The sequence below is a fragment of the Sorex araneus genome, chromosome 2 (genome assembly GCF_027595985.1).
Source record: "Sorex araneus isolate mSorAra2 chromosome 2, mSorAra2.pri, whole genome shotgun sequence".
Taxonomy (NCBI): Eukaryota; Metazoa; Chordata; class Mammalia; order Eulipotyphla; family Soricidae; genus Sorex; species Sorex araneus.
The window spans coordinates 294,807,416-294,825,988 of NC_073303.1; the positions used below are offsets into that span (position 1 = coordinate 294,807,416).

The following is an 18,573-nucleotide window of genomic DNA, read 5'->3' on the forward strand; positions in this document are numbered from 1 at the left end:
ACAAGTCTCACGATGGAGACGTTACTGGTGCCCGCTCGAGAAAATTGATGAGCAACGGGATGACAGTGACACAGTGTTTTACTTAGCATTAATGCCCTCCAGACCCATCCATGTTGTTGCAAATGGAAATATGTCCTGCTTTTTGTTGAGTGGTATTCCATTTCCTGAAGACATCCCATATCTTCTTTGCCCATTCTTACAGAGTAAGTGGACATTTAGGTTGTTTTCAAATGTTTGTCATTGAGAAAGAGTAAGTGGACATTTAGGTTGTTTTCAAATGTTTGTCATTGAGAAAGTGTGTTACACTAAACACAAAAATACCTAATCTATTTTCATTACTTGTTCAGTTGTTTGGATTAATGGCCAGAACTAAAATAGTTAGAGCATATAGTACACCTAGTCTTAACTTTTGGAAGCTCTGTATTATTTCTCATAGTTGTTGCACCAGTTCACATGCCTACGTAGAGTGTTTGGGTTCCCTTGCCACCCCTTCTGGTACCTTATCCTTTTGTTGTAAGCTGTTCTCCCAGGCGTGAGCTGAAATCTAATGGTTTCGACTTATGTTTTCTTCATAATGAGAGACGGTGAACATCCTCTGATGTGTCTGTTGGCCCATCTGTACGTCTTCAGACAATGTTTGGGCCATCACCCAGGATAGCTCTCTCAGTCCTGCTCTGCTCATTTTTGCACCCAGCATGGCACACACCTTTGCAGGCGCCCTTCTCTCACCATCCAAGCAAACTTTAACGTCTGCAGCAGCGTTTCCTGCCCTCCACCTGGCTTGATATTTCCCCAGAGCACTCATGCCCATCTAATACACTATGGAATCTACACTCTGGGTCCTGCCGTTGTCTCCCGTTGAATACCCGTTGCAGGAAGGCAGGACGTTGCCTGCCTTGTTTACAGCAACCACCTAGCACCTAGGACAGAGCTTGGCATAGGGTAAGCCCTCAACAGTATGTCACGAGCAAATGAAAAACAGAAAACTGTGTGGATTTTTTTTTTCCCTCCCTCACATGTGGTGAGGACAGAACAAAGCAGCCCGTGGGAGGTAAGCAGTTGCTCAACGAACAGGGTCAGAGCAGCCAAAACCTTTGTGGGTTGCCAAAAATAGCTTTGAGAAACATGTTTCTTACATCTCCTGATCTCCTGCCACCCCCTCCCTCCCACGCCACAGAGTTGCCACGTTACACACATCTTTACCTTTCACAGCTCACTCTCCAGTCCCTACAATGGCTACTTGCCTTTCCCTTTTCTGTCCATTCCGTTGAAAAGGAAATTCCGAGTCTTCTGTTTTGTGCAGGTGCCTCCACCCTAGAGTTTAGCACAGTTGCAGTTGTTTCTTCTTGTGTAATATTCATGTGGTGTCTGTGTTCTTCCTTCGACTGAAAAGTCGGGTCTTGTTCACTCGGTATCCCCAGTGTCCCAGAGCTTAGCAAATATCTGAGTAAATGACCTGTCACTCTTCAGGGTGCCAATGGCCCTAGACTAGACTTGACTTCCTGGGGGCCTTGAATCACCACAGAGCTCCCCCAGGCCCCCCCCCCACCCTCCCAGCCGAGGGCCTGAATCTGCTTCCTCCTAGCCGCCCTCCAGGTCGGAAGCAGACAATGCAAGCAGGTCTCGGCCTGCCCGGAACCCCGCTTCTGACACTGTACCGTGAATGTTCCTTTTGCAGGAGCCCCTGGAGAAGGCCCGACTGCTTGCGCTAGTGGGGGACCAGCTCATCCAAAGCCACCATTACGCCGTGGACACCATCAGGCCCAGATGTGCAGAGCTCAGGCACCTCTGCGATGACTTCATCAACGAGAACAAGAGAAAAGAGGAGATGTTAGGGAAGTCCTTGGAGCTGCACAGGCAGCTGGACAAGGTGAGCAAAACACAGCCACAGTGTCTACATCATTTTCCTGTAAGCCCTTCCAGGCCCCACTGGGTGAGCCTACCGTCGCAGAGAAGATACGGTGCTCCATGAGAAAGTGCCTGGGATGCGTTAGACACGCTGCAGATTCTAGATCACAGGAGAAGCGAAGGTCTAGGTCATAGGCGCAGGAGGTCCAACGTGCCCAGACACTTATAAGGTTGTCCACCACACAGCCCTTCAGAATGGACTAAAGGTCACTTTTCTCTGTGTGGCCCTAGTTTTGGTCTGGCCTTGGGGACCTTTCTTGGTTCCCTTTCAGACAGACAGACAGACAGACAGACAGACAGAGACCCTGCCACTATATTTGCAAAGCATTTCCCTCCACTGAAGTCAGATGGTGAATCCCGGCGCCGTGGCTAAAGGCATAATGACCCTCCTACACCCCTACCGTTTGTTGAATGTTTATTATGTTCCTGCCACAAGCCCCAAGACAGCCCCTGGAGAAGGTGCTAATGGTGGCATATCCCAGAGGCAGAAACTCCTGGGTAGCACAGTCAGGCGAACAGGTCCTTGAACTCCTGATGGTTGCAGGTCCCCTGATGTGCTCAGAGCGCAGAGACACAGCCCCAGCCCGGCTGTGGTGACACCCAGCATTCAGTACTGTAGTCAGGTGTCAAGATCATTCAAGTCCAGATGGCGCGTGGATAACAGCGAGAAACCGTGGGGTGAGTGACTGATTGCTCAGGACCCCACAGGGAAAGTGGAATAGACGCCCACCGGGAGGCCAGGAAGGCCGACTCCAGACCCCAGGAGCGGCAGCAGCAGCCTCGGCTGCACTGCAGCAGTGATGTCTGGGGCACGTGTCCAATTGGCCGGGGTTGTGACTCCTGGAACCTTCCCTGTGAGCTGTTCCCAGCTAGCACCTGGCTCCCGGCCATAAGTCAGCATGCTCCTTCCACACAGCTGTTTTTGTGTGATGCTCGAGGCCACCCATCTGGGCTGTTTCTAAACCTTATCCCGCTGCCAAAGGGAGCCTCACCTCTGTGAACTCCAGCTGTTCCAGAAGCAAGAGGCTCCGACGGCCGCTGTGAGCCCCGTTCTGTGTGCTGGACACCCACCCCGCCAGCTGCAGCTTCTCTCCCTCCTCTTGCATGCCACAGAGACTGGCCTCGCGAGTGCCTGTGTGACCGGGCGTTGTGCGGGGGTGGGTGGCGGGGAAGGAGCGTACGTGTCTGTTTGTCTCCGAGAGCAGAGAGCGCTTGTGACTGTGGGAGATGCCGCTAAATGGTTTCTGCAGATCTAGGCGTTGTGTTTAAAGGGAAAGTTTCTGCAGTGTATATAAGACATGATTCCTGGACTGGAGCGATCGCTCAGCAGGCAGGGCGCTGCCTTGCATGTGGTTGATTCGGTTTAATCCCCAGCACTGCATATGATCTCCCAAGCCCCGCCGGGACCGATTCCTGAGCACTGCGCCAGAAGCAAGTCCTGGAAACCATGGGTGTGGCCAGAAAAAAAAATAAAATAAACATAATTCCTTAGTATTTTGGAAATCCAGAATTTTAGGAAGGAGGGAGAAAAGTTGCACCTACATCTCATTCTCTTCCAGGTGATAACTGTTAAATTTTAAATACCTGTGTTTTATTGGTATAGAAGTAGGACACGTTCCTTACAGTTTAGGGAAAATATTGGTTTTTGTGCCACGGCCAGTGATGCTCAGGGTTTACTCCTGGCTCTGTGCTCAAGGTTCACTCCTCAAGGGACCTTATGGGATGCCAGAGATTGAACCCAGGTCATTTGCATGCAAGTGCCTTCCCACTGTCCTATCTATCTCTCTGACCCCAAATTTAGGGGAAAAATTAAGACAAAAAGTGTAAATGGAAATAAAGATCCCATTTCATTGTGTCTGTATCAACCACGTCTTTATCCAGTCATCTGTTGGACTGTTTCCAAAATCTTGGCTGCAACAATAGTGTTGCAGTGAATATAGGTGCAAGAGTATCTTTTCACATTAGTGCCTTTGTGTGCTTGGGATAGATACGTGGGAGTGGAATTGCTGGATTATTTGATCTATTTCCCTCAATGTGAGAGTCACACCCAGTGGGTGGGGGCTGGACATGTGGCGCCAGGATCAGACCTAGGTCTCCAGTGTGCCGGCCGTCACCCCTGGCCCTGGGAGTCCTATTTTGAAATTTGTTAGGAATCTCCATCCTGTTTTCCCAAGAGACTGAACCAGTTTCCATTCCCACCCTCAGTGGGTGAGGATCCTTCCTCCCCTCCTCCCCACCAGCCCTGGTGAGGATGTTTCTGGGAGGCCTTGTGATGTGGGCTGGTGGTCCAGGGCTCAGCCTGACTGTGCTCGAACACCATCGAGGCCACCCTGAGGATGCTAGGAAGGACTGTAGGGGACACATGAGGTTGGGGATCCACCTTGGGGCTTTTTGCACGTTGTAGTATATGCTCCACCACCTGAACCACACTTGCGGGTCTGAGGATAGTTTTGGCTAACTGGGTATTTCTTTGAGAACTGAGCAGCCGGATGAGAGGCTTGAGCCCATCTGCCCATAGTGTAGTACAGTGGTTAGGCCTCTGAAGTGTTCTGTGCTGTGACAGTTCTTAGTTGCCGTGAAATTCTTGTCAACCCTGTCTGAGCTCAGACCTCCTGGGGAGTGTGGTTGAACTCACAGCACAGGGAGACTCACTTTAAAAATATTCTTATTTGAGACCCTCTGCTCGTAAAGACTGTGATCCAAGAGGTCTTCTAACCCATTTTGGCACCCAGAGCGGCTTCCTATAGAAATGCATTTAGACTGTGAGCTGTACTACGGCTATGTGCTGCCCGGGGAGGGATTTTTCCCTCTCCATCCTGTTTTTCTGCTCGGAAAATGGCGGCGGCTGCATCATCCATGTGGTGAGAGCCACCCCCTTAGACTTCCACCCAGAGTTAGGAACTTTGCAATGTTGTGGCTCAGAGGCGATCATGGGAAGGGAGCATTACCGGCATGCCCTCGGCCCAGATAAGATCCGGAGCTGCTGATCTCGAAACAGACCCTCTGCTCATAAAGACTGTGATCCAAGAGGTCTTCTAACCCATTTTGGCACCCAGAGCGGCTTCTTACAGAAATACATCTAGACTGTGAACTGAACTAAAATATCAGAAATCCAAAACCTGAAGAATATAACCATATTCTATGAACCATAGAATCTTCATTCTCAGCAATGAAAAGAAATTATTAAATGATGCCTTTTCAGCAGGCCTGATTGTTGGGGAAAAATTCCAAACAATAATAATGAGTTCTCTATTGAAATATTGAATGTATCCAAAGTATAGAGAGAATAAAGTGAAGATCATTAGCTACTTAGGTGGGGGCTAGGTGGGAGGGGGGTATATTGGGGTTCTTGGTCGTGGAACATGTGCACTGGTGAAGGGATGGGGGTTCAATCATTGTATGACTGAGACTTAAACCTGAAAGCTTTGTAATTTTTTCACAGTGATTCAATATAATAAAATAAATTAAATATAATAATAATAATAATAATAGAACCAATTTATCTAAGGAGAAGGGATTGACATAAGGTTGTAAGGTAGGGAGGTCTAATATAAAGATATGCTTTGTAACTATATCTCATGATGATTCAACAAAAATAATAATGTGTTTATGGCTGTTCTTTCAGCAGTAAAACCCAAGGCCTCATGCATGTGAGGCAGGTGCTTCACCACTGAGACTAATCCCATGCTTTGTTCAGGATTTTAATTTATGTCCTCGTGTGTTAAATTTCTTTCTACTTTTATTTCATATGCTCCTGCACTATTTTAGTAAAACGTACTGAAATGTAATACCCCCTCTTCTATTATTAAAAAATTCTTATTTAATTAACTGTGATTTACAAAATTACAAATAGTTAAGCTTCAGGCATATAATATTCCATCAGTAACCCCAGCACCAGGGTCTACTTCCCCCCACCAGTGTTCCCCTGTTCCCTCCCCACCTAGCACAACACATCAAAGAAAGGCTTGCTTTCCAGGATCTGGAAGTACTCGTAAAAATCAACTTAAAAATTTCAGAAAGTGGGGAGAGGAAAGGAACAGGCACTCCTCAGAGAAAGACAGATGGCCAGTAGGCACGTGAGAATAGGCTCAGCATCACTGATCATTAGAGAACTCCAAATCAGGACAACAACGAGATACCATCTCACTCCAGTGAGAATGGCAAATATCAAAAATAATAGGAACAATCTGTGTTGGCAGAGATGTGGTGAAAAAGAAACTGCTGAATGTTGCTGGTTCACTTTAAAAAAAACAATTAATTAATTTTGTATAAGACATTGTGATTTACAAAGTTATTCAGATAGATTATTTCAGGCATACAATGTTCAAACACCAACCCCACCACTAGTTTCCCCTCCCCTCCATCAATGTCCCCAGGTTCTCTCCCACCCCCCAGTCTGTCTCCTTGGCAGGCATTTAACAAATTTATTTCATATTGTTTGCTCCAACACAATTTAAAGAGACAGTGAATGGAATTATCAGAAAATCAATAAGAGTCAATTTCATGATGGTCGATTGCTATATGCTTTTAACCTATATAAATAAAGAAATTAAAATCATTTAACATAGTATAATAAAAGCCTGTTCTCATTTACATAAGTACATTTTCAACTTTGGCATCTAAAATATGTTGCGTTAAATTTTATTTTGTTCTTGGATCTTATTGTGACAATTATCATGTATTGTTATAAATGATCACTGTATCACTGTCATCCATTGCTCATCGATTTGCTCGAGCGGGCACCAGTAATGTCTTCATTGTGAGACTTGTTGTTACTGTTTTTGGCATATCGAATATGCCATGGGGAGCTTGCCAGGCTCTGCCGTGGGGGCGAGATACTCTTGGTAGCTTGCCGGACTCTCTGAGAGGGGCGGAGGAATTGAACCCGGGTTGTCATCATGCAAGGTGAACACCCTACGTGCTGTGCTATTGCTCCAGCAAAAAATCTGTGCTGTGGCTGAGAGATCTTACAGTAGGTAGGGTGCTTGCCTTGTACACCTCCAACCTGAGCTCAGACCCTGGCATACCATATGATCCCTCGAGCACTGTTAGGAGTAATTCCTGAGTGCAGAGATAGGAATAACACTTGAGCATTGCCAGGTGACAGACCTCTTCTCCCCGCAAAACAAAACAAAACAAAACAAAAATTGTGCTAATATATTTTAGAGTTTACATGAAATAGCTAAAACCTGCAGGTGTAAAAGTTAGTAATGCAACACTCTTTCTTTCCAAAGGTTAGCCAGTGGTGTGAAGCGGGAATCTACCTCTTGGCTTCCCAAGCTGTAGACAAGTGCCAGTCTCGAGAGGGGGTTGACGTTGCTTTGAATGACATTGAGATCTTCCTGGATGCCTCCAAGGATTACCAGCTTCCCAACCCCAGGGACTTCTACAACCAGTTTGAGCTGATGCTCAACACTGACACGAAGGTAAAGTTTCTGAGTGATTCTGATCCTGGGCAGAGAACTGACTTGGCAAGACTTTGCCTTTGGCCGAAGGCAGTTCAGGTAGGATGCACCAAGCAGATCACCAGTGCTGGGGCCCTCGGGTGACCTCTTAGCCTCCTCCCAGTCTGTACTTCCCAGTGAACTGATTCTACCAAAGCTAACTCAAATGCTGCCCCTGACCATTCACTTCCAAATTCTGTAATTCTGCTGAGTGCTGAGGACATGCATCGAGCTCGAATAGATGTGGAACTTACATTGACATTAGGTGGCTGTCCTCAGGGCAGCCCCTCGGTCCTGGCTCAGGCCCCTACGTGCTTCTCCTGACACATGACAGTCAAGCTTCCCTCTTGTGCTGCTGTTTTCATGTTCTCCCTTGTTCATGCTCACCACCCAATGCAGAGCCTGAGACAGTGTCACAGCAAATAGCCAAATTCGGTTCTTCAGATAGTTACCGGGTCCCTTGGTCCTGCTTTATTTGGGGACTAGTAGAGTGCAGGTAAGTCACAGTTCCTGTCCTCAAGAGATGGGGTTTGGTGAAGAGGAACATGGCCAAGTAAATGTTCTTTGGGGATAAGAACGGAGAGACAGGACGGGACCGTGGGACCCCCACAGGGGAGCCTGGCGGGCCCATGGGAGAAGAGATGCTTTCACTGCATCTGCAGGATTTCCTTCTTTGAAGGGAGACATGTAGAAGGAGGAAATGGTGCTGGAGCAGCTGACAGGGCAGAAGCAGAGGGAAGTGTGTCAGGCAGGAGTGTGAGGGGTGGGGACTGGCAGAAAGAAAGACCACAGAGGAGTCAAGTCTGAAAAGCCCGAGTAGACAGTCCGGCAGGCTCAGTGTGCTTCCGCATGCAGGAGGCCTGGGCTCCATCCGGGCACCACATGGAGAACGTTCAGGAGTAGCTCTGCGCATTGCTGGGTGTGGCCCCCAAACCAAATAATGAACAGAAGTCTGAGACAACCACGACTTCAGTATAAGAGATGTGCACTTTGCCCCGGTACAGTGGGGCGCCCTTGCCAGAACAGGGAAGTTAGATGATGGGGCAGTGTTTGAGGAAGAGGTAGGAAGACTGGATTTGCGAAGAGTAGAGTGGGGATCGCTGTTGTTTATCTTGTACAAACTCTCCCCTCATCGGATTTTAGGATGTTGGGGTCTTTTCTGAGAACCTCACCATTTCCAGCTTCACCGGAGGATCTAGGAAAGTGATGGAGGCTGGGCGGTGGAGGGGGGAGGACTGATTCCCGCATACACTCGCTGTGTTTTCTCACTGGGACCCAGATCCGTATGTCAGCCGGGGCGAGTGCAGCCAGATTTTGGTGTCTGGCAGCCAGTATGCCCCGTGTCTCTATCCCTCACGCCCATCAAGGGAGCAACAGAGCAGGTAGGCATGACTGCCAGATCTCATCACCACCCCTCCCCGCCCCCGAATACAAGCTGAGCTGTCCTTACCCCCAGCAGAAAGGGAATTTGGCTTCTTTGGGGCCTTGGCCTTGGCTGTGTTCTCAGAACATCTAGAGCACAGTTTACCTCAATCTCTCAGGCCAGAAGCACATTCTCTGAAGAGAACTTTTTAAAACAATCACTGAGCTTAGTTGAGACCAGGGGTTAACAGGCTACAAGTCTACAAGGGCCATAGCTACCTGTAATTGATTTTTGTTGTTTTGAGGAGATGGGGCACAGCAGGTGGTGCTCAGGGATTATTCTTGGCAGTGCTCATATGGAGTGTTAAGGATCGAACCCAGGTTGGCCATGTACAAGGTAGGTGCTCAGCCTGCTGCACTAACTCTCTGGCCCCAAGTTTTATGTGTGGGGGAGCTGGGGGGAACACACCGGACAGTGCTCAAGGTACACTCCTGGTTCTGTGGTCGGGGATGACTCATGACGGGCTTGGTGGACTGTATGAGGTGCCGGGGATCAAACCCAGTTCAGCCACTTGCAAGGCCTCTGTACTAGATCCAGCATTTTCACCAGTTTTAATAAATACAGTCATGCTTTCATTATATATTACCCATTATCTGTGACGGCTCTTATGATATAATGGTGGGGCCCAGTACTTTTGAAAAAGAACAGCTGCTCTCCAAAGCCAGGAATATTTGGTATTTGTCAGTTGTCAAAAAAGTTTGCCAAGCTTTGGCCTTGGCCAACCCTGGCCCCTGGAAACATTGCATAAGCCACGGATATCATTTTAGATGCTTAAGTCGCTGAGTTTAAAAATGCAAAAACAAGTGAAATCCATCTGAATCATGCTTCAGAGAGCCTGTCTAAAAATAGTATTTTAACATATATTCGATACTAGAACTCAAGAGCTTTTTGCGTTCTTCGTTCGTAGGTGCCCTCAGAATCCCACCTGAGCTTTATGTTGCCGGCACAGCCTGGTAGCTGCACGTGGCTGGTGGTTATGGTGTGGGCAAGGAGGATTTGCCTCCAGACCCTCCAGAAAGTGAGCCAGCCCCAGATCTGGTACATCTGGGGATCAGCCTGGACGAGGCTTGCAGGCTAGAGGGGGTCAGTGTTCCACAGCCAGCCCTGAACCCTGCTTCAGGGCTCTTTGCACTTTCCTTCAGAAGCTGCGCCTGCATGATACATGACTTATTCCGGGTGCAGAACGGCAACTTCCCTGGGTATGTGTGCTGAGCCTGCACCGCGTTTCACCACATAATGATCACAGAGTTTATGTCAATTTCCCTCCCCAAAGCAGGATGTTCCCATCATGTGAAGGTTTTTTTTTTTTTGAGAGCCCATACTTAGCAGTGCTCAGGGGCCACTGCTTTCAAGATCAGGGATTAAACTCAAGCCTCCCTCATTCAAAGCATGTGCTCCAGCCCATGAGCCAGCTCTCTGGCCCCCGTTATATAAGACTTGGTGTGTACATCTAAATGCTGGGGATTGGACCCAGGGCATCATACCTGCTAAGCAAGCACTTTATCAGAAGTTTTATCTCCAGCTCTAAAATTTTTTTTTTAAAAAAGTTTTGATAGATGACAATAGAGCGGGGAGGACACTTACCTTGCACACAGCTGACCTAGGTTTGATCCCTGGCATCCCATATGATCTGCCAAGACTCAGCAGGAAAGTTCTCTGAGCACAAGAGCTAAGAGTAACTCCTGAGCCCACTGGGTGTGACCGTCCCCCCCATCCACCCAAAATAAGCAGTTGTGCTGATATTAATTTAAAGCACAGTGTGGCAATCGTGCTGTGAAATATGGTAGTTTGAAGTTAGGTACCCTCAAATCATCCTGCATGATGTACAATGACTCCGTTCTTCTAGAAGACCAAGTTCCTTCTTTGATGGTTATAACTCTCCAGTTGTATCAGCATGACAAAGAAAAGGCTACGCCACTTCCCCTGACCCACCAGAACTAGAAGGTAGTTGCTAGAAGCAAGGGCTGGAAGAAACAATATTCAGCTGAATCCAAGCCTTGGTGAGAGTCAAGACTTCCTGCTCTTTCATGTTTCCCGGATTGCCTTAGAGTGTAGAGTCAGATACGGGAACATCTGGTCGTTCATCTTTCCCCTGCTCGTTCTCAGTTTACTTGGTTACGTCTTACAGATAAAAAGGGTTCATCCAGAATACATGTAAATGTATATCTTTATTACAGCTGTTCCAAAGTCCTCCAGACCTACCCTCAGAATTCAGCTTACCCAGATCACTTAAGCTCTTTGTTCCAATAATGCCTTTATCTGGAGGTACTTTGCTCATTTTGAAAATCTTCTGTTTAGGGAATTAACCTAATAGTGGCCGGTGGCCATTCTTTTCTACTATTAGGAAATATGTCCCAGTGAATACATGTCCACTCAAGATATAGTTACCAAGAAGTCCTGGAAGGGTGCCCGGTCTGAAACTACAGGCTCACAGAGGACAGAAGCCCCCAAAGGTCTCTTGAGGGACGTAGAAACACAATTCTGGGGCATGAGTTGCATAGGGGTGCCCTGAGGAGGGAGAAGAAGGGAGAACAAAAGCACAAAAGCATCATATCTTCCAGCTCAGTGCTATGATCTGCCCATTATTTGCTTTCTCCACCCCACCCCTCACCGTGTGATCACAGTCGTGCTAGTATTTATGCTTTTGATACAGTTACTGCTGCACCTTCAACAACACCCAAGTGCCAAAGACCCCTCACCACTCACATCTAGTTAGTCTTTCTTCCTGCGCCTACACCCCCTCTCCTCCAGCTTGGTAAGCTCAGATTTGCAGTTAACGTCCAGGGGTTTGTAGTCATTCAGTCATGTCTAGTCAATGGTGTATGATGCAGCTCAAAGAAAAGAGGAAATCTTGCCTTTTGCTACTGTGTGTGTGGTGCAAGAGGTGGCCCTGGTGGAAAAAACAAGCTAGAGAAAGAAGGACAAAGGTCGAATGGTCTCACACATGTGATTTGCTTCTTCGTTCTTGCAGGTCAAAGCCCAGAAAGTCCTGCAGAAGCTGACAGATGTGCAGGAAATATTTCACAAGCGGCAGATGAGTCTGATGAAACTGGCGGCCAGACAGACTCGCCCAGTGCAGCCCGTGGCCCCCCATCCTGAGTCCTCACCCAAATGGGTATCACCAAAAAACACCCAGCCCTCCACATTGGGTAGGTCATTAGTAAAGGAAGGTTTGTGGCTTTCTAGTTCATCAGTCAAACCCATGAGGGTTGAAATAGTGGTTGTTTGTCCTTCGCAGAATCTTGACATGGCATTTGCATCTGCTGTAAGGAATGGAATAATATAGTCATGAGACATTTGTACAGTTAGAGACAATTGAAAGCCCAGATTCAAATCTAACAGTCTACTTAGTAGAAGAATAATGCAACTGCACAAATAACTTTAGCACAAAATAGACTTTATTGATTTTTTTCTTAAGCTCACAAATTTCTGATTGTGGTGGAGTGGGAAAGTTGGATTTTGTACCTTTTGGGGGGTGGGTTGTTTGACCACACCCAGCAGTGCTCAGGGATTACTCTTGACTTTATTAAGGAATCAGTCCTGGTGGTGCTTAGGGAAACATGTGCTGTGCTGGGGGCCCACCCAGGGTTGACCACACACAGAGCAAGGTCCTTCCTCCTTATACTGTCTCCGTAAATCTTATTTGTTTGGGGGCCATACTTGGAGCTGCTTGGGAGTTGCTCGTGCCTCTGCACTTACGAATCACTCCTCGAAGGCTTTGGAGAACATATTGGATACTGGGGAATCAAACCCAGGTCAGCCATGTGCATGGAAAATTACCTACCTGTTGTACTATCACTCCAACCCCCCATTGTTCATCAATTTGCTCAAGCTCGCACCAGTAACATCTCCAGTGTGAGACTTGTTGTTACTGTTTTTGGCGATAGCACAGCGGGTAGGGCATTTGCCTTGCATGCGGCCGACCTGGGTTCGATTCCTTAGTCCCTCTTGGAGAGCCTGGCAAGCTAGCGAGAGTATCCCATCCGCATGGCAGAGCCTGGCAAGCTGCCCGTGGCATGTTTGATATGCCAAAAACAGTAACAAGTCTCACAATGGAGACGTTACTGGTGCCCGCTCAAGCAAATCGATGAACAACAGGGTGACAGTGCTACAGTGCTACTTTGGACATAGCACATTTTTTCCCTTTAAGATAAAAAAATAATAGACGGTTCTGGAGACTTTGCTCAGAGGCAGAGTGCAAGCCTCACATGTTTAAATTCCTGGGTTTGGTTCACAGTACTACTCCAGAACAATTAAAATTTAAAAAAAAAATTTTTTTTTTTTTACAGGATTTAAGGTGCTTGCCATGCATGCAGCTAACCTTGGGTTTGATCCTAAGCATTATATCTGGTCTCCCAGCACCACTAGGTGTGGTCCAGAAAACAAATTTAAGAACAGTTTAGTCCACACAAAAATCCCATGTCTTAATTACAATGGGTTATTCATATGGGACCAGGTAATTTAAGTCTTAAAAGCTTTTTCTTTGTCAAGTTTGTTTTTGCTGTTTTAGGTCCTTTTCATTGTCATATACATTTTAAAAATTTCCTTTCAACTATGCTGGGATTATGATTGAGATTGCACTGATATAAATATTATTTGAGGGGAGAATTGTTAACTTACCAGTATTGAATCTTCCACTTTATAAACATTATCGTAATATGAGGTTCAGACCTGGGCTTTCGTTCTTGGAGAGATTTTAAATAATCATTTCAATTTCCTTACTTGTGATCAGTCTGTTCATGCTTTCTATTTCCTCGTTAATCAGTCTTGGGAGATTGTTTTTTATTTATCTATTCTTCCTTCCCTACCTTCATTTGGGTCAGTAATTAATTTAGTGTTGTTTTAATTCTTCTATTGGCTTGTAGCATACCTCTTTGCTTCATATTTTTCTAGATAATTCCCCATGGGGGTTATCATAGCATCCTTAATTTATCACAATCAACATTGAAAAGATAAATGACACTTTATTAAAAGTATAGGAAACTTTCGTTGATATAGTTCTATGCCTCCCACTCTTCTCTGTACTTTGTTATTGTAAATATTATATCTACCTATGTTAGCACTCCGATATTATACTGCAATTTTTAAGTTATTTATGTTTGATGGGAGGTGGAGGAACCCCTCCTCCTGGGCTACTTCTGACTGTGGTCAGGAGTGACCTTTCACAGTGCTCTGGGGAGTGCTGGGGATTGAATCAGGGTCCGCCGCAGCAACTATATAAGGAGGAATAGCCTTACCCACTGTGCTGTCTCTCTGGACTATAATTTTTACTTTTAATAATTATGTATCTTTTAAATAATTTAAGAGAAAGGAAGAAAAATATTTTTTTATTTTTTATTTTATTAGTTTATTTTTAATTAGAGAGTCAACGTGGGGGTACAGTTACAGATTTATACATTTTTGTGCTCATGTTTCCCCCATACAAAGTTCAATAACCCATCCCTTCACCAGTGCCCATTCTCCACCACCACTAAACCCAACATTCCTCCCACCCTCCCCAGTCCCGTCTCCCCTGACCCCACACTGCCACTATGGCAGGGTAGGAAGAAAAATATTTACTCATTTTTAAAGCTTTTTAAAATGTTTATTCTTTCCTATAGATCTTAGTTACCATATTATATCATTTCTCTTCATACTAGAGGACTTTTAGTTTTATTTCATTTTGGGGGGGGGGGTGGGGGACATACCTGACTGTGCTCAGTATTTACTCCTAGTTTTACACTCATAGGTTGCTCCGGGGTGGGCGAGCTGGGGTGACTCCAGGAACCACATGGGGTGTCAGGGATTGAGCCAGGGTTGGCCTTGTGTATGGCCTACCCCCTGGGCTATCTCTTTGGCCCCCTTGATTAAAGAATTTTCTGTTATGCAGATATGTTACCAAATTCAATTTTTATCAAAAAAATTACGAGCTCCTTTGGAAATTTTCCATTGCAATTTGGAGGGCCCTGTCTGCCGTCATATATTCCATCTTTTAGAAATAAGTCTTGGTAACAGTAAATTTCCTCCCAGAATGTTTCCATTTTCTCCCTTCTAACTAGACCTCTCTCTGTCTTTCACACACTCACACACATATACACGTTCAACACAAACATACATCTGCATCCACACTCAGACACACACAGACACTGAGATATGGAGACAGTTGCTGGATGACTGGTTCAGGACGTGGTTCTCCTGACGTCTCATACAAAGCTCTTCCCCCAAATTAAAAGAGGTTCACTTTTGTTACTTTGACATTCTCCTTATTTTAACACATTGAGGCTGGCACTGTAAATTGTTTCTCACCATCTGGCAGCTTCATTAACAGTGTTCTGCCTTGTCGGATGGCCCCGAACTAAAGTGTATTATGAAATTTTGGCAACAAAAACCATTTCTGTTGGTACAGCCTGTCTCATGCTTGCATCCAAATGTGAACCATTGGAAGGACCCTCCATCTGGTGTGTGACTTCCAAGTGTGAAGCACCAGTGGTGCACATGTAAAAGAACAGGTCTTCATCGCAAGTAAATAAAGCACGAACGATCTGTTGTTCACTGGCTTTTAATGACACGCTTTTCAAGCTAAAAACCGACTCCCGTAAGGTAAATAATCTCAATCAGGCCTGAACAAGTTTCACTGACCTTGGTCACACAACTCTGTCATTTTGCAAAAACAATTGTGCCTTTTTCTTTTGGAGAGTGACCACTGAGTGCAGGTTTGCATACACTGGAGTTTCTAACACATTTGCCTGATTCCTTAGTGATTGAATCTCTGCCAAGATAAACGATCGTATTTTCACAGTGAAAGGGCCATGGGCAAAGAGCTTAGAGATGGGAGTTAGACTCTCAGCCCTGACTCTTTTGGGAGCTTGGGGTACAGGTTTAACTTCATAAAGAAGTTCATAAAGAATCTGACAAAATTCTTTCTCACTCTGATAGCCTAAATGTGCCAAGGACTTGCCATGATCTTTGGAACTTATTGAAATCTCATAAAACTAGGCTTTCTTGTCATTTTACTGTCAAAGTCTCTCAGGCACAGCTTTCTCTGAAAATGGGTATCTCATTCATGGATAAGCAAGACGTGAGCACTGGCACGATGGCACCCACTTCCCTGATTTAATTCTGCGGCTGTCTTAAAGGGCAAGTGCTTCTCAGTCAAGAGGGTCATTCATTACAGTTCAGGTTTTTCTGGCTCCCGGTTACTAATCCCAGAGTCACATCACTCATAGGAACCCTACAGAGAGTGAAGACCCCAAAGTATTGTTTGTTATTAGATAGTAGCTTCAGGGTTCATGTCACCTGGGCAAACTGTGCTTCACTACATATTGGAGCAAAACATTTGTTATGTTTGGAGGATGGGACCTTCAAGGCAGTTCTCAGGGCTGGCATCATTCACAGTGTCTGAGCTGAAGAGTTCAATGTGGCTGTGATGCATACGACTAGTGGTGCCAAGGGCCGTTGGGGACTCCCAGGGCCATATCTCACGTGCTCGAGAACATTCCTGGTTTCAGTTGACTGAAGTAATATAGGAGCCATCTAGTACTAGGGGTCAGTCTTGGGGACTTATACATACTAGGCATGTACTCCAACCCTTTGAGCCTTCTTCCCACTCCTCAACATAACGTATTTATGAAAATAACTGTAGCAGAGAAATCCTGCCAACCTCCATCAGATCTACTACAGATCTATTGGATCTAGAAATGCTCAAATTCTATCTTGGGTTCATGATCACATGTGTGAGTTTCCTAACTGTCTATGTACAGGTGATGATGGTGACAAATAAGAATTGGAAATACCACTTACTTATTTATGTTGTACCATCATCTCCGGTAAAACCGAGTTAGAAAACCTCAAGGCTTCAGCAGAGCTTCTCCTCACCAAGTACCAGTCTTACTACCAAATGCTGTGAGGCTCCAAAAAGGATATATCCCAGGTGTTCAGGATCTGGGGGGTTAGCAGAAGTGGGAGATAGAGGAACTGAGAATAGCAGCTCATTGGCACACTGATGTCAGCTGGCCCGAGACAGAGACAGGGAGAGAGTGAGAGAGTGAGAGACAGAGAGAGAGAGACAGAGAGAGAGACAGAGGCAGAGACAGAGAGACAGAGGCAGGGAGGGAGAGAGAGCATATGAGTAGGGGCCATCCCAAAGAACAGTAAGAAAATATATCAGGTAGTTGTGTTTGAGTAATGTTAGTATCTTTTCAACATTGAACAGCACAAATGACCTTTATTTTTAAAATCTCGATGTATTATGGTACCTGGACATGAATCTGACCCTTTAATTTAAAAACAACATCTAGTGTTTAAATACTTATCTTAGTATAAATGATAAGTGCTAAAGCACCAGTGAATGAAACCGTTCATAGCTTTGACTATTCAAGGAAGACCTTCCGAATAAAGTGACATTGTATCTGGGTCTTTAAAATGGGGTTGGTTGTGGGGCTGGAGAGATGATACAGTGGGTAGAGCACTTGCTTTGCACAGGCCCAACCAAGGTTCAACCCCTAGCACCCCTTATGGTCCCCTAAGCGCTGCCAGGAGCGATCCCTGAGCACAGAGCCAGGAGTAATCCCTGAGCACCACTAGGTATGGTCCCAGTGAAAAGAAATAAAGGGAAATAGTGGAAACTGCTATTGCTAACACATTACGTTACTGATTTGAGGGATTGTGGTCCTGCGTGTGATGCTGAGTGTAACTTTGACTCTTTGCACCAAATGTCAGCTGGCCAGGGGTTATGCTTGTTTTCTGCATCTCTCTGTCACCTCCATTTTCATCTACCTCCTTGGAGGCCATGGCACCAGCTCCACTGAGCTTTGCTAATCAGCACCACCAATGTGATTCAGCAGCTTGCCCCAGTCAGGCTAAGGATGTTGAATTATTGATAAGCTGAAGAGCTGAATTAGTGACTGATTTTCCTTGTCCCTCTAGCTTCTCTTCAGAAAACATCTGAGGGATCTTATTTGGAGCCAGGTTTGGACTCTCTGGAAAAGGAAGGTGATGTGACTAAAGTTGAAGTCAAGGTAAGATCCCTGTTCTTACTGCCAGAAATTCATGGCATGAGACTGTTGCCTTTACTAACAATATATCAATAAATTATGTTTCCCTACTTTATACCAATCATCCCCGCCAAGAGTGTAACCCTAAAGGCATGTGCAAACTAGGACTACCAACAGCTCATAATTGTTGATTATTGAGGGAAAAGTCACTTTAAGCATTCTTAACTAACTTTATATTAAAAAGTGATAGGATAGTGTGTGACTCATATAGGAAAAACAGCATAAGAATTGCAAAGACAGACAAGACCCTGAGCGCACGAATGGCTCCTCTGTTCCTAAAAGATGATGATCCCAGAGGCCCACTAACTACTTTCAGCACCCAGAGGCTTCTTGCAGAAGTGCCTCTAGACTGTGAACTGAGCTACGGCCCCATGCCGCCCCGGGAGAGGAAAGGTTTTTCTCTCTCGGCATTTCCTTTCAGTGGCGGCGTGGCAACTGCCATCTTATAGAGCCCATTAACCGGAGGTATGAGCTTGCAGTGATGCGACTTCTGGCAGAAATTTCTCTGGACTTAATTACTAAAATACCAGAAATCGAAACCTCATATGCTCTTCATTCTCAGCAATGCAAAACAAATTACCAAATGATGCCTTTTCGGCAGGTCTGGTTGTTGGGGGAAAATTCCAAATAGTAATAGTGAGTTTTCTATTGAAATATTGAATGTAATCAAAGTAAAGAGAGATAAAGTGAAAATCATCAGCCACACAAGCAGGGGGTGGGTGGGATGGGAGGTATACTGGGGTTCTTGGTAGTGGAACATGTGCAC

At 45.7% G+C, this 18,573-nt stretch overlaps 1 protein-coding gene across 3 annotated transcripts in view; it reads left to right on the forward strand.

Annotated features, from left to right (window-relative positions):
• MCF2L2 (MCF.2 cell line derived transforming sequence-like 2) overlaps window positions 1–18,573 on the forward strand; it is a 263,863-nt gene that overhangs the window by 142,990 nt on the left and 102,300 nt on the right. For all 3 annotated transcript variants that reach the window (XM_055124229.1, XM_055124227.1, XM_055124228.1), the window contains exons 11-14: window positions 1,679–1,870; window positions 7,143–7,334; window positions 11,747–11,924; window positions 17,680–17,771. In XM_055124229.1, coding sequence (XP_054980204.1) covers window positions 1,679–1,870; window positions 7,143–7,334; window positions 11,747–11,924; window positions 17,680–17,771 — 654 coding nt within the window. The remainder of the gene's footprint in view (window positions 1–1,678; window positions 1,871–7,142; window positions 7,335–11,746; window positions 11,925–17,679; window positions 17,772–18,573) is intronic.